Raw genomic sequence first — 16,641 nt, 5'->3', positions numbered from 1 at the left:
AGTCTTTAGAAAAACTGTTACAGCTGGCTCAGACACTATATTATGGTAGAGAATATGAGGAGGAAAATAAGAGGCAAAAAAGAACCAGGCAAAAGACTGAAGCCTCAACAATGGCTATTAGATCTGCTCTGAAACAGCCTGAGAAAAATGCCCAGAGGAACCCAGGTGAAAGGGGATGGGCTTGCTATTACTGTGGAAAGGGGGGGCATCTCAAGTGAAATTGCTCTCAGGGATCTAAGCCACCCCTGGCTCCATGTCTGTCTGTAAAGCACCACACTGGAGAAGAGACAGCCCTCTGAGGCATAGGCCCCAGGGGTCAGACTCAGGACAGTCAGGAGTGAAGGTTCCTGGGAGTCCCCACACAAGCTCCCATCCTAATAACACCTGAGGAACCCTGGATATTAATAACTATGGGGGCCAATCAGTTGATTTTTTTTTGGGCACTGGGGCAACTTTCTCTGTGCTCACTGAAGCCCCTGGTCCACTTTCCTCCTGATTCACTACTGTAATGGGAATGTCAGGATGAGCCAATCGCTATTATTTCAGTCATCCTTTAAGCTTCAGCTGAGATTCTGTGCTGTTTTCTCACGAGTTTCTGAATGTGCTGGAGTCTGCCTCACCCCTTCTGGGGAGGGATATACTGAGGAAGCTCTAGGCCTCTGTTTTCATGAATGTGGAGCCTGTTCTTTCTCACCCAATAATTGAACAAAATGTAAATCCTAGAGGGTGCGCTGATAGAAAAACTGTGAGTTGAGCACAAAATGCTGTTCCTGTTGTTATCAAGCTCAAACCCCTCACCTATTTTCACATTAAAAGCAGTATTGATTAAAGCCTGAAGTGTTCAGTTCAGTTCAGTTCAGTCGCTTAGTTGTGTCCAACTCTTCGTGACCCCATGAAGTGCAGCACACCAGGCCTCCCTGTCCATCACCAACTCCCAGAGTTCACTCAGACTCACGTCCATCAAGTGGGTGATGCCATCCAGCCATCCCATCCTCCGTCGTCCCTTTCTCCTCCTGCCCTCAATCCCTCCCAGCATCAGAGTCTTTTCCAATGAGTCAACTCTTCGCATGAGGTGGCCAAAGTACTGGAGTTTCAGCTTCAGCACCATTCCCTCCAATGAAATCCCAGGGCTGATCTCCTTCAGAATGGACTGGTTGGATCTCCTTGCAGTCCAAGGGACTCTCAAGAGTCTTCTCCAACACCACAGTTCAAAAGCATCAATTCTTCGGCACTCAGCCTTCTTCACAGTCCAGCTCTCACATCCATACATGACCACAGGAAAAACCATAGCCTTGACTAGATGCACCTTTGTTGGCAAAGTAATGTCTCTGCTTTTGAATGTGCTATCTAGGTTGGTCATAACTTTCCTTCCAAGGAGTAAGCGTCTTTTAATTTCACGGTTGCAGTCACCATCTGCAGTGATTTTGGAGCCCCCCAAAATAAAGTCTGACACTGTTTTCACTGTTTCCCCATCTATTTCCCATGAAGTGATGGGACCAGATGCCATGATCTTCATCTTCTGAATGTTTAAGCCAACTTTTTCACTCTCCACTTTCACTTTCATCAAGAGGCTTTTGAGTTCCTCTTCACTTTCTGCCATAAAGGTGGTGTCATCTGCATATCTGAGGTTATTGATATTTCTCCCGGCAATCTTGATTCCAGCTTGTGTTTCTTCCAGTCCAGCGTTTCTCATGATGTACTCTGCATATAAGTTAAATAAACAGGGTGACAATATACAGCCTTGACGTACTCCTTTTCCTATTTGGAAACAGTCTGTTCCATGCCCAGTTCTAACTGTTGCTTCCTGACCTGCATATAGGTTTCTCAAGAGGCAGGTCAGGTGGTCTGGTATTCCCATCTCTTTAAGAATTTTCCACAGTATACTGTAATCCACACAGTTAAAGGCTTTGACATAGTCAATAAAGCAGAAATAGATGTTTTTCTGGAACTCTCTTGCTTTATCGATGATCCACCAGATGTTGGCAATTTGATCTCTGGTTCTGCTGCCTTTTCTAAAACCAGCTTGAACATCAGGAAGTTCACAGTTCACATATTGCTGAAGCCTGGCTTGGAGAATTTTGAGCATTACTTTACTAGTGTGTGAGATGAGTGCAATTGTGCAGTAGTTTGAGCATTCTTTGGCATTGCCTTTCTTTGGGACTGGAATGAAAACTGACCTTTTCCAGTCCTGTGGCCACTGCTGAGTTTTCCAAATTTGCTGGCATACTGAGTGCAGCACTTTCTCGGCATCATCTTTCAGGATTTGAAATAGCTCCACTGGAATTCCATCACCTCCACTAGTTTTGTTTGTAGTGATGCTTTCTAAGGCCCACTTGACTTCACATTCCAGGATGTCTGGCTCTAGGTCAGTGATCACACCGTCGTGATTATCTGGGTCGTGAAGATCTTTTTTGTACAGTTCTTCTGTGTATTCTTGCCACCTCTTCTTAATATCTTCTGCTTCTGTTAGGTCCATACCATTTCTGTCCTTTATCGAGCCCATCTTTGCATGAAATGTTCCTTTGTTATCTCTGATTTTCTTGAAGAGATCTCTAGTCTTTCCCATTCTGTTGTTTTCCTCAATTTCTTTGCATTGATCGCTGAAGAAGGCTTTCTTATCTCTTCTTGCTATTCTTTGGAACTCTGCATTCAGATGCTTATATCTTTCCTTTTCTCATTTGCTTTTCGCTTCTCTTCTTTTCACAGCTATTTGTAAGGCCTCCCCAGACAGCCGTTTTGCTTTTTTGCATTTCTTTTCCATGGGGATGGTCTTGATCCCTGTCTCCTGTACAATGTCACGAACTTCATTTCATAGTTCATGAGGCACTCTATCTATCAGATCTAGGCCCTTAAATCTATTTCTCACTCTACTGTAGAGTCATAAAGGATTTGATTTAGGTCATACCTGAATCGTCTAGTGGTTTTCCCTACTTTCTTCAATTTAAGTCTGAATTTGGTAATAAAGAGTTCATGATCTGAGCCACAGTCAACTCCTGGTCTTTTTTTTGTTGACTGTATAGAGCTTCTCCATCTTTGGCTGCAAAGAATATAATCAATCTGATTTCGGTGTTGACCATCTGGTGACGTCCATATGTAGAGTCTTCTCTTGTGTTGTTGGAAGAGGGTGTTTGCTATGACCAGTGCATTTTCTTGGCAAAACTCTATTAATCTTTGCCCTGCTTCATTCCATATTCCAAGGCCAAATTTGCCTGTTACTCCAGGTGTTTCTTGACTTCCTACTTTTGCATTCCAGTCCCCTATAATGAAAAGGACATCTTTTTTGGGTGTAAATTCTAAAAGGTCTTGTAGGTCTTCATAGAACCGTTCAACTTCAGCTTCTTCAGCGTTACTGGTTGGGGCATAGGTGTTAAGGAAGGGTTAAAACCCATCATTGAAAATTTAAAGGAGCAGGGGCTATTAATTCCCTGTAATAGTCCATGCAACACTCCTATTTTGGGTGTAAAAAAGTCAAATGATAAATGGAGACTAGTTCAAGATTTATGAAAATAAATGAGGCTATGGTTCCTTTTACTCATATGCCAAAAACAATGGATTTTCCTGCTTACAGGTCTGGGTAGACACTTTTACTGGATGGATTGAAGCCTTTCCCTGCCATAGTGAACAGGCTAAGGAAGTTATAAAAATTTTAATCCATGAAATTATTCCCAGGTTTGGGCTGCCGCGGAGGCTCCAGAGTGACAATGGCTCCACCTTTAAAGCTGCTGTAACTCAAGGGGTGTCGAAAGCTCTAGGAATAGAATATCACTTACACTGTTCCTGGAGACTCCAATCTTTGGAAAAGGTAGAAAAAAGCTAATGACATTATTAACCCTGTATATGAGACAGCAAAAGAGACACTGATGTGTAGAACAGTCTTTTGGACTCTGTGGGAGAGGAAGAGGGTGGGATGATTTGGTAGAATGGCATTGAAACATGTATAATATCATATATGAAACAAGTCGCCAGTCCAGGTTTGATGCACGATACTGGATGCTTGGGGCTGGTACACTGGGATGACCCAGAGGGATGGTATCAGGAGAGAGGAGGGTTCAGGATGGGGAACACATGTATACCTGTGGCAGATTCATTTCAATATTTGGCAAAACCAATACAATATTGTAAAGTTTAAAAATAAAATAAAAGAGACATCTGCATAAGCTAACTCAGGAGACACAAGACACTTGGTTTAAAGTCTTACCCGTAGCTTTAATAAGGGCTCAAACTGCCCCTAAGAAGAAGGGACTGTCTCTATGACAGACTGTTTTTGTGCACAGATATTATCATAGATCCTGAAGCCTTAAAATTAACTATGTGACTCAGCTTTTAGCTTTTCAACAGACATTTCTGGGAGATTAACTCCTGACCCAGCCTTTGAGTCAAACAAGCTGCTCTTTGAGCCAGGAACCAAGATGGACCTAAGAATCTAGGTGGGCTTGCTTCTGCTGACTCGTAAATTTCTGAGTCTGCCTCAAGACAGCGCATTTCTGTCCTGGACTCATTCCTACGCTGCATTCCACAATTGGTTTAATTTCTGGGTCTGCAGAGCACTCCCCTCATCAACTGAAGACTTCCCACAGTGGGTTTCTCCACTTCAAGGAAAGGACTTTCTTCAACTCTGAGAATACCTTCACCAACAACAATCATATGTGACACTTCTTCTTGATCTGATGACATCTAACAATCCTAAGATGGACTGATGTAACTATGGACATAATGTAACTTTTAATTTTTGTATTTTAACTTTGTATAATGACTATTTTGCTGAACATAATAAGGTAAATGGGTCTAGATCTGGTGGTTTTCTACCTGATGTTTATCAAATATGGGATGAGGTCATATGGCTAACTCCTAAAAAGAGACACCTGGTATCTAATGTTCCCATATACTGGGAACAAATAGAGCCATCCCCAGAAGTTAGCTGACAACAGAATTATAATGATTGGAAACAACTGGGATTTTTGCCTCGAGAAATATACAATATAATCATGCCTGTGTTTTCCAATCCTAGTTTATGTCCTCCTTTTGCCTGGCCAGGGGCTGATTGGGACTGGATCCCTTAGTCATACTGGTTTGCTCCAAATGGGACCTACTGTGTATGTGACTCTTACCTATGGGTGTGGCTTCCTCCTGGATAGGAAGATGCACCCTAGGTCTAACTTTTACTCATGGCTTCATACTTTCAGAACTTCCAGAGAAGCCTACTAATCTGCCACACTTGAAACTCGCTGGGCAAGATCTGTATTTCACTGGTATAATTATCTGGCTACAATATTCGTTCCCTCTCTGGGTTATGCTACGAGTTGATGCTCTGATTAATTTTCAGCTCTTAATGCTGAACAAATACAAATTAGGTGGTTTTACAAAACAGATTGCAGAGTTGGACATGACTGAGCGACTTCACACTCAAACACACACACAATATTAGATATTCTAACTGCTGCACAAGGAGGAACTTCTGCCATTATCCATACCTAATATGAGTACTAATTTTACTCATGTTACTAAACACATGAACAAGATGATTCAGGCTATGGATTCTCCGGAAGCCTCAGTCACCTCACTTTGGGTAATGTTAACTAGCTGCCCATGGTGGAAAACTATCTTAATCATAATAATTATGATTGTTCTGTTTTTACCATTTGCTCCCTGCATCTGTAACTGTGTAACTGCATTTGTTTCTAACCATCTGAAAGCTTTTAAGTTACAAATGATTGTCCAGGCTCCTACAAGTGCCACGGCCTCCTCCAACTATTACTTGGGGCCCCAGGATCAGAGGCCCTCCATATGAGGGTTAGGAGAATATGTTGCCTCAAAAATTTAGGGATCGTGCCCCATCACAGCAGGAAGAGGTTATGGAATGAAAATGATGCCCCTTTCCTTTGGCAACATAATTCTCCTAAAAGAAAAGGGTGAATGAGAGAGTCAATTCCTAGGCAGGTTGATAAATCTGGGGTCTCTGAGGAGGAGAAAGGGGTCTGGGGCTCTTGAAGTGGAGATAGGAGTCTGGGGATCTCAAGGAGGAGGAAAGGACAAACTTTTTTTTTTTTCCCCCTCTACATTCCTTAGTCACATAAAAGGGATTTTTTCTTTAAGCCCAGAACTGAAATCACACAACAAACAACTCGGTTTAAACTCTGTACCAGGCAGTATATAACAACAATGATTCCTGCTTGAGGACAGTTTCTCCTTCCTGAAAACCTTCTGGCTAATCCTGTTATCTTAAAATGTAAATTATGGGAGTGGGTCTGGTAAGATCTTTACAACCTTGAGATATTCTTTTGATTTATTGTAATAACTCATGTCAATGGACATGAGTTTGAGTAACCTCTGGGAGTTGGTGATGGACAGAGAGGCCTGGCATACTGCAGTCCATGGGGTCGCAGAGTCAGACATGACTGAGCAACTGAACTGAACTGAATAACTAATTTAAAAAGTGTATAACTCCCTTACTAACACTAGCGAGGGGGGCACTCTCCATCCCCCTTCTGATGTCTATGTCAGAAGTCTCTGTCCCTTTTCACTTTAATAAAACTCTGCTACACACACACACACACACACACACACACACACAAAGTCTCCTCTATGCATATATAGAGTTTATAACTATTACCATTGAAAATAATCTGCATTTGTTATTGGTGGTGGGATTGAGACAAAATACATATCTGACATTTTAAGATTTAGGAATGACTTCAAAAATTATTTTACTTAGATTTAAAGATAAAAAAACCAAGGCAAAGAGAAGTTAAGTTAGTTGTGAAAGTCAAAGCTATAAGGGATAAAGCAGAAATTCAAATTGATTTCTTTGTTATTTTATAGTTTGAGTGATGTGTTCTTTAGAGGTGTACTGTTTAATTTCCAAGTATTTGGAGGGATTTTTCTAAATATCTTACTGTTAATGATTTCTAATTTAATTTCATTATAGTAAGAAAACAAACTCTGTCAGATTTCAAATATTCAAAATTTTACAGAGCCTTATTTTTATTTTTGGTAATAATATCTTTTCCTGAGATCTACTTTGTCTGATATGAACATAGCTAAGCCTGACATAAAGAGAGGTTTATATATTTACTGTATGTCATATCATCTTTCTTTCTTTTATTTTCAAACTGTCTTTTTATAGATAGCACACAGTTGAATCTTCTAATTTAATCTAGACTCACAATATCTGCCTTTGATCAATGCAAAGAAATAGAGGAAGACAATAGAATGGGAAAGACTAGAGATCTCTTCAAGAAAATTAGAGATACCAAGAGGACATTTCATGCAAAGATGTGCTCAATAAAGGACAGAAATGGTATGGACCTAACAGAAGCAGAAGATATTAAGAAGAGGTGGCAAGAATACACAGATGAACTATACCAAAAAGATCTTCACGACCCAGATAATCATGATGGTGTGATCACTCACCTAGAGCCAGGCATCTTGGAATGTGAAGTCAAGTGGGCCTTAGAAAGCATCACTATAAACAAAGCATGTGGAGGTGATGGAATTCCAGTTGAGCTGTTTCAAATCCTGAAAGAAGATGCTGTGAAAGTGCTGCACTCAATATGCCAGCAAATTTGGAAAACTCAGCAGTGGCCACAGGACTGGAAAAGGTCAGTTTTCATTCCAATCCCAAAGAGAGGCAATGCCAAAGAATGTTCAAACTACCACACAATTGCACTCATCTCACACGCTAGTAAAGTAATGCTCAAAATTCTCCAAGCCAGGCTTCAGCAAGGTTCACGTGAACTGTGAACTTCCAGATGTTCAAGCTGGTTTTAGAAAAGGCAGAGGAACCAGAGATCAAATTGCCAACATCCATTAGATCATTGAAAAAGTGGGAGAGTTCCAAAAAAACATCTATTTCTGCTTTATTGACTATGCAAAAACATTTGACTGTGTGCATCACCACAAACTGTGTAAAATTCTTAAAGAGATGGGAATACAAGACCACCTGACCTGCCTCCTGAGAAATCTGTATGCAGGTCAAGAAGCAACAGTTAGAACTGGACATGGAACAACACACTGGTTCCAAATTGGGAAAGGAGTACGTCAAGGCTGTATATTGTCACCCTGCTTATTTAACTTATATGCAGAGTACATCATGATAAAATGCTGGACTGGATGAAATACAAGATTGCCAGGAGAAATATCAATAACCTCAGATATGCAGATGACACCAACCTTATGGCAGAAAGTGAAGAAGAACTAAAGACCCTCTTGATGAAAGTGAAAGAGGAGAGTGAAAAAGTTGGCTTAAAAATCAACATTCAGAAAACTAAGTCATGGCATCTGGTTCCATCTCTTCATGGCAAATAGATGGGGAAACAGTGGAAAACAGTGACAGATTTTATTTTTGGGGGGTCCAAAGTTACTGCAGATGGTGACTGCAGCCATGAAATTAAAAGACGGTTGCTCCTTGGAAGAAAAGTTATGACCAATCTAGACAGCATATTAAAAAGCAGAGACATTACTTTGTCAACAAAGGTCCGTCTAGTCAAAGCTATGGTTTTGGTGGTAGTCATGTATGGATGTGAAAGTTGGATTATAAAGAAATCTGAGTGCCAAAGAATCAATACTTTTAAACTGTGGTGTTGGAGAAGAGTCTTCAGAGTCTCCTGGACTGCAAGGAGATCCAACCATTCCATCCTAAAGGAAATCAATCCTGAATATTCATTGGATGCTGAAGCTGAAACTCCAATACTTTGGTCACCTGATGCAAAGAACTGACTCATTTGAAAAGATCCTGATGCTGGGAAAGACTGAAGGCACAAGAAGGGGAAAACAGAGGATGAGATGGTTGGATGGCATCACTGACTCAAAGGACATGAGTTTGAGTAAACTCCAGGAGTTGGTGATGGACAGAGAGACCTGGAGTGCTGCAGTATATGGGGTCACAAAGAACCAGACATGACTGAGCGACTGAACTGAACTGAATTGAGCTGAATTGGAATGTTTAGTCAATTGGTTTAATATGTTTAATGTAATTACTAATGATTTGGTTTAACCTTAGAGTATTGATGTTATCTTCTATTGTTTAATTCATTATTTGTTTTTCTTTTCCTCTTTTCTTGACTTATTTTCAATTCATTAAATATTGTTTAGTATATAATCTTAGTTCATTATTGGTTTCCTAGCTATACTTTTAATATTTTTAATGATACTCTAGGGATTATAACATGCATTTTTAACTTAACCCAAGCGTCTTAAGAGTTAATACTGTTGTTAACTCTTATAAAAAGTTACTATTATTACCTCATGTAAAAAAAGAAACAAAAACAAAATACTTTAGTACTTAAATTCCATTTGTGCCTCCTCCCATAGGTTTTTGTGATATTATAGTCAAATACCTCACATCAAAATATGTAATCTTACTATTTATTAATTTTACTCTAGATAATATAATAAAATGCTGTTTTCTCCCTTAAATAGTCATTCATGTTTAAATAAATTTTGAGAAGAAAAATATTGTTTAAGTTTACTCATTTATTTATACTTCCTGGTGCTTTCATTCCCTTTTGTAGATCTAAATTTAAATCTACTGTCATTTATTTCAGCTAATGCCTTACCATTTTTCAAAGTGAAGATCTGCTCCATTAATTTTTAAACTTTTATATAAAAATGTTCTTATCTCACTCTCATTTTGAAGAATTTTTTTTGTTGAATTCTGATTTGACATCATTTTTCTTTCAGCACTTTAAGCTTCCTCTTTTATTGTATTTTGGCCTCCATATTTCTGATTAAATGTTACCTGTTATTTGTATCATTGTCCTTTGTGAATAATGTGTTGTTATCCTTTGTCTGCCTTTAATATTTTCTCTCCATCTTGGGTTTTCAAAACTCTGATGTTCCTAGATATGGTTCTGTTTATATTTATTTTAGTTGGGGCTAAATGTGTCTTACTCTTTTTTAAACCAAATTTGGAAAAATTCCAATAACTACTTTTTAATGCCCTTTCCTCTCTCTTTTCTCTTTGAAACAGTTACACGTAGCTCAGTTCAGTTCAGTTCATTTCAGTTGCTCAGTTGTGTCTGACTCTTTTACTACCCCACGGCCTGCAGCACGCCAGGCTTCCCTGTCTGTCACCAACTCCTATAGCTTCCAGAAATTCATGTCCATTGAGTCAGTGATGCCATCCAACCATCTCATCCTCTGTCATACCCTCTCCTCCTGCCTTCAATATTTGCCAGTATCAGGGTCTTTTCCAGTGAGTCAGTTCTTCACATCAGGTGATCAAAGTATTGGAGTTTCAGCTTCAGCATCAATCCTTCCAATGAATATTCAGGACTGATTTCCTTTAGGATGGACTGGTTGGATCTCCCTGCAGTCAGGAGACTCTCAAGACTCTTCTCCAACACCACAGTTCAAAATTCTTTGGCTCTCAGCTTTATAGTCCAACTCTCACATCCATACATGACTACTGGAAAAACCATGTAGGTAGATGACTTGTTACTGTGTTTGAGAATAAGTCACTGAAGCGCTGGTTAATTTTTTAAAATATCTTAAATGATACTGTGTGTTCATATTGGGTAATTGTTATTGATTTGTCTTCAAGTTCACTAAACCTTTCTTTAGTACTAAATCTTCAATCTGATGTTAAAGTCAATCTGTATATTTTTATTTTAGATATTAATAGTTCATTAATCCATGGTAAAATCTCCATTTGTTTCTTTTCTATAGTTTCTATTTTTGTGTGTGTTGAGATTCTCAGTTCTTCACTTATGGCCATCTTTGCCTCAAGATCCTTGAACCAATTTTTTTACAGCTTCTTTAAAATCTTTTTCTACCAATTTGGAGAAGGCAATGGCAACCCACTCCAGTACTCTTGCCTGGAAAATCCCATGGACGGAGGAGCCTGATAGGCTGCAGTCCATGGGGTTGCTAAGAGTCGGCACGACTGAGCAGCTTCACTTTGACTTTTCACTTTCATGCATTGGAGAAGGAAATGGCAACCCACTCCAGTGTTCTTGCCTGGAGAATCCCAGGGATGGCAGAGCCTGGTGGGCTGCCATCTATAGGGTAGCACAGAGTTGGACACGACTGAAGCGACTTAGCAGCTTAGCAGCTACCAGTTCCAACATGTGGGTCATCTTGGGGTCTGATTCTATGGACTATTTATTTTCTTAAATATGAGTCTCATTTTCCTATTTCTTTGAATGTGTAGTAATTTTTAGTTTTATGCTAAACATTTTGGATAAAACTTTCTAAGGAATTGAGACTATGACATCATCACTGCAAACCTGTAGAATTTTTTTCTTATCAGGCAGTTAAATGGCAAATACTCTTGTTCTTGTCAGGTGTGGTTTTTCAGATAGGTCAATTTTGCCTTTGAGCTTAATTCTAAGGTATGATTCTTTCTGGAGGTCATGGTCCTAAGTCTTAAAGCATTGTCTTTCAGGAATTTTAGCTGAATGCCTGAGGTACTCAGTGAGCTCTCTTAACACTGGTTCTTCAGTATCTCCTATCATTGCAGGTCCTCTGGTATTTTCACTTATTACTTGGTCCTGCAGCAGGCAGTCTCTGCTACATGAAGTCTTACTTTTCATATTGGTCAAGAACCTGCAGCAAATCCTCATGCAGTCTTCTACCCGCAACCCCCTCACAGATCTATTTCTCCTTCAGTCACCTGCTCTGTAAATTACAGGGTTTTTTAGAAGCCTGATATTCTAATATCTGATATTCTAAGATACTTTGTTTTCTTGGGCTCCAACGTCACTACAGATGGTTACTGCAGCCATGAAAATAAAAGACACTTGCTCCTTGGAAGAAAAGCTATGACTAACCTAGACAGCATACTAAAAACCAGAGACATCACTTTGCGGACAAAGGTCCATCTCATCAAAGCTATGGTTTTTCCAGTAGTCATGTATGGATGTGAAAGTTGGACTATAAAGAAACCTGAGCACGAAATTGATGCTTTTGAACTGTGGTGTTGGAGAAGACTCTTGAGAGTCTCTTGTACTGCAAGGAGATCCAACCAGTCAATCCTAAAGGAAATCAATCCTGAATATTCATTGGAAAGACTGATGCTGAAGCTGAAACTCCAATACTTTGGAGTTTTGCACTTGATGTGAAGAACTGACTCACTGGAAAAGACGCTGATGCAGGGAAAGATTGAAGGCAGGAGGAGAAGGGGACAACAGAGGATGAGATGGTTGGATGGCATCACCGACTCGATGGACATGAGTTGAGCAAGCTCCAGAAGTTGGTGACGGTCAGGGAAGCCTGGCGTGCTGCAGTCCATGGGGTTGAAAAGAGTCGAACAGGACCGAGTGACTGAACTGAACTGATATTCTAATTTCTGCTTCCTCAGCTCATTGAGATTGAAGTTTAATTCCCTGAGTTTGGTCAGGAAAACCATGGTAGCCACCGTGTATACTACCCTTCTCTCAAGGATCAAAGTCCTGCTGTGACCGTTTTCCAGTGCCTAAAAAGAATTGTTTCATATATTTTGCCTAGTTTTATACTTATTTATAGCAGGAAGGCAGGTCCTTTTATACCAGTAACTCTGTCATGGCTGGAATAAAGAATCCATAGGTTTCTGTTTAATTTTCACAAAACCTTGTGGGATGTAGTTTGTGAAGTAGGTACAGTTATTATAACCCAATTTTATGGAGAATTAAACTCAGATGAACTGGTGAGTAGGGGAATCACATTTAAAACCTGGGCAGTCAGATTCAGACTCCATGAATCTGATTTAATAAATGATGCTGCTTCTGCAATGTGAAATTATATTTACTATCTTTGTTGCATTTATCACACTCTTTTTTCTCATATTTATTGATACTTGTTTTTTAAACTTTGCTACCTCTTCTAATGTGTACAAAGAACACAATCCTGTTTACAACTGCTACCCCACTGCCTAGCACAGGCTCTTGGTTAGCATTCAATAAATATTTGTTGAATGAATGAACATAGATGAGAGAATTATAAAACAATTTTGAAAAGAGGCTTTTTTCTACATTTTGCTATTTTCGACTTCATCTTGTCTGCCACCTAGTGGCATCAAAATTCTACAGCATAGTATGGCTAAGGAAACTCAACTGGGGGCTCTGTATCAACCTAGAGGGGTGGGATGGGGAAAGAGATGGGAGGGAAGTTCAAAAGGGATGAGATATATGTATACCTATGGCTGATTTATATGAGGTTTGACAGAAAACAATAAAATTCTGTAATTATCCTTCAATAAAAAAATAATTTTTTAAAAAGGCCAAAAAAAAAAATTCTACAGCATAAACAATATCAGTCTAAAGATGGGAAATAGGCAAAAAAGGTGATATGTATTATTAGAATCTTTAGAATTATACACATCAACATATAATTATATGAGAAGAAAGAGTTATAGCAGGATTTCCATTCTTGATAAGATAGCAGTAATTAGAAATCAGTCTCAGGAATGATCAAGACACCACTGACAAACAATGACAGTAGTTTGATGAAGTGAGCACAGAGTTGATATGTTCGATTGGCGAGTGTAGGCATTACTTTGGTTTGAAGTTAAAAAAAAAAATGACATCGAAATATGGTGCTTTGCATATGTTATTTAAAAAAGAAAAACTTGCTAATAGTTGTTTCTAAAGCCTTTGTTGTCTTCCCTGTGTCTCAGACGGTAGAAGAATCTGCCTGCAATGAAGGAGACCAGGGTTCAATCCCTGGTGGAGAAGATCACCTGGAGAAGGGAATTGTAACCTGCTTTGGTATTCTTGCCTGGGAAATCCCATGGACAGAGGAACATGGCAAGCTACAGTCCTTGAGGTCACAAAGGGTTGGACATGACTGAATGACAAACACTTCCACTTTTTTTCAAAGCCTTTGTATTACTTATTAGCATATTTTAAATGGCAATACTCAGCTAATTAATTTCAAAATGTATCTTTGTTGACCCTAAAACCATACAGTTATGGTTCTTGTAGTCTTCTACATGACAAAACAATATGCACTTATTTTTATCAAAAGCAAAACTACATGATGGTTTTCAAGCTAATTTCTGTATTAACACATCTAAAGATATGCAGTAGGCCTCACAATTTACATAAAATTAAAGAAAGGATGCTTCAGGAATGCAAATAAATGCAAAAGGAATCTTTTAATTTTGATCCATGATTAGTATCAACCATCACAGTGTGGTAATAATACAAAAGAAAGATTCTACATTCAGTGTATAACTAATGGTTATAAGCTATTTATACACTGAATATCCTGATTATTTATTTTGAGAAATATATTTATGTTTCAGATTCTATTTTAAAAATCTGAGATCTTTAAAAACATTTTAATATTAGAATCATATATACTGATTTCTGTAGTTCTGCAATATGACAAGCCTAGAAAAATGATTTATTTCACTTAGTGCATAATTAATTGTATGAATTCACTATTTAACCTCTATTGATTTCCATTTCTTAGTTAATGTTCAACTTAGAAGCAAAAATTATTTTACAATAGAATAAAAAGGATACAGAAGTTAATCCTAGCATAATAGGGAAGATCATTTTACTTTTCATCTTTATATTGTATACCCTCCCCTCAGTAATTTTCAAGGACTTGAAAGGGCACTCTTAGTTTTAAAACAAAAGTTTCAAAGTCTAAATAGTGAACCTATTGAAATTTATCCTTGCATCCTTAGGAACCATAGCATTTTATTGTTTCTTATAGTACTATTTTGATTAATGTTCATTAAGTTATTTTTATAAACTGAATTGAATTTTGGCATGATCATGCCATTTAAAATTTTTTTATGATTATAAAAATGATTTGAAAATCCATCAAACCATTCTAATATCCAGGAGACATTTTGATTAATATGTAGGCAATGTTAAAGGCACTTTATATGTGTAGTGAAAACCATGGACAAGGTGATAAATAATTACTTTCAGGTGCATCTCAATTCATTATTGTTTACATATGCCTGTAGCTTTTCTGGGCTAATCCCAATTTCAAATATTTTATTATGCTTACAAGTCACCTAAGTGGCTCAGAAATTCCAATATTTTAACATACTGAAGTATACATTACATTTCCAATATTGGCCCTTTCAAATGGAAATGAAATGAAATTCTTCCAATGTAACCATATGTCCTGATATTGGGTTTGGAAACTATGGTTGCATAAGGTGTTTCCAGAAAATATAGAGTCAAATTTTCTTTGGTATCAAAGAGAATCTGTGTTTAGGTTCTGCAGTTTATTTAAAGCAAAAAGTTTCTTTCCAGCAGGTTATCTTAGAAATTTCAAAGTGATTTTGTTGTCAGCAGGTCCTTGATGTCAAACTTAAGCCTATAAGTTTGAGGTCTCCATAGAGCTGTTAAGAATATCTGATGGAACTTCTCTATCATTGTGGATATAGAGTTATAAATGAGTTTTAGCACGTTGGCAGATCTCCTGCTCACATAATGAGTCTTAATACAATTGATGGTTATGTTTCTTACTGGTTATTCACAGGGAAGGCATTATGTTTTCATGTTATTAGTTTTGTTATTTGTGTCCAAAAGAAATCCAGGATGTATGAGCTCAGAGAATGAACAAGACTAAAGTTTTAGGTAAATTGCTCTAAATTAGGCAAGGAGGTATAGAGGCGTCATAATTCTAAGCAAAGAGCTATTTAAAAGATGTAACATAATCACTTTATCTTTGCGGTAGATTAAACTGAATACTACCCATGATAAGATCAAGGCCTTTAGGGAACAAGACATAGGAGAGGACATTTTTATAGAAAAAGAGATAGGGCTGGGTAACCTTGAGGATTCTAGGAAACCAAAAGCTAACACAGAGTTCTGAAGAGGATAGAAATAAATAAACGAAATCTTTAAGGAAGAGGATAGAAATAAATAAACGAAATCTTTAAGGACAATGATAAAAAGGTGATTCATACCTTTGGACAGCTGTCGCACTTGCCCCTTCATAACATCCTTTGAATCAGTTATGTTATCTCCAAATAAGCCATAAACTTTGGTGTCTTTGCTCATGGTTCATAGCTGGAATTTCTTTCTACCATTCTTTGTATCTCAGTCAGTTTTGGAAATCTTTCTCATCCTTCTCACCCCTTACTTAACTTTATTCGATCCCTCCTTTGTTCCTGTAGTCATTTGCTACTGCAGTTGCCTGCCTTTTAATTTTGTCCGCTTTATGATAGTTAATTATGGGTTTATTTCTTTCCTTAGGTTTTGAGATGCCCTTTGTGATCTCTATGACGAGGATAGGATGATTGTCTAGCTTAACGTAAATTAAGTAATAAAGAGATGGTTTAATTTTGTGATTACATTTCAATGGAATCTAAGTTAATCCTACAAGCTCACATTATACCCTCTGCTTGCATGGATAGTACTTACTTGCAGTTATTAACCCTTCATTTTACCTGTGCGCATGATTCAGGGCAAGGTCGGGTTTCCTCATTCGCAGATAGCATGCAACAAGCTTTGTCTCAATGAAACTTGCCACACTAGCTATATCTTCAGCAGATGCTTCAAATGGTTTTCCCAGAACTGCCCCTTTGCTGCAAAGCTTTAAAAGAAAAATAAATACAGTGCTTTAAATTTTCTAATCATCTTGACAAATAATTGATCTTTTAAATAAACAAAACATAATATATACACACACTTTTCCAAACAAGTAAAATATTAACATTTTGATTATAAATTAAATAACTTATTCCTGTTCACT

The 16,641-nt window shown here is 38.1% G+C and overlaps 1 protein-coding gene across 1 annotated transcript in view; it reads right to left on the bottom strand.

Moving 5' to 3' along the window:
- SPATA16 (spermatogenesis associated 16) overlaps positions 1-16,641 on the bottom strand; it is a 277,685-nt gene that overhangs the window by 184,648 nt on the left and 76,396 nt on the right. The window contains exon 3 of the mRNA XM_070791798.1: positions 16,337-16,482. Within this exon, the coding sequence (XP_070647899.1) occupies positions 16,337-16,482 (146 nt within the window). The remainder of the gene's footprint in view (positions 1-16,336; positions 16,483-16,641) is intronic.

Source organism: Bos indicus, chromosome 1, assembly GCF_029378745.1.
Source record: "Bos indicus isolate NIAB-ARS_2022 breed Sahiwal x Tharparkar chromosome 1, NIAB-ARS_B.indTharparkar_mat_pri_1.0, whole genome shotgun sequence".
NCBI lineage: Eukaryota > Metazoa > Chordata > Mammalia > Artiodactyla > Bovidae > Bos > Bos indicus.
The sequence above is the reverse complement of the archived record's forward strand: the minus strand, read 5'-3'. Positions and strand labels throughout refer to the sequence as shown.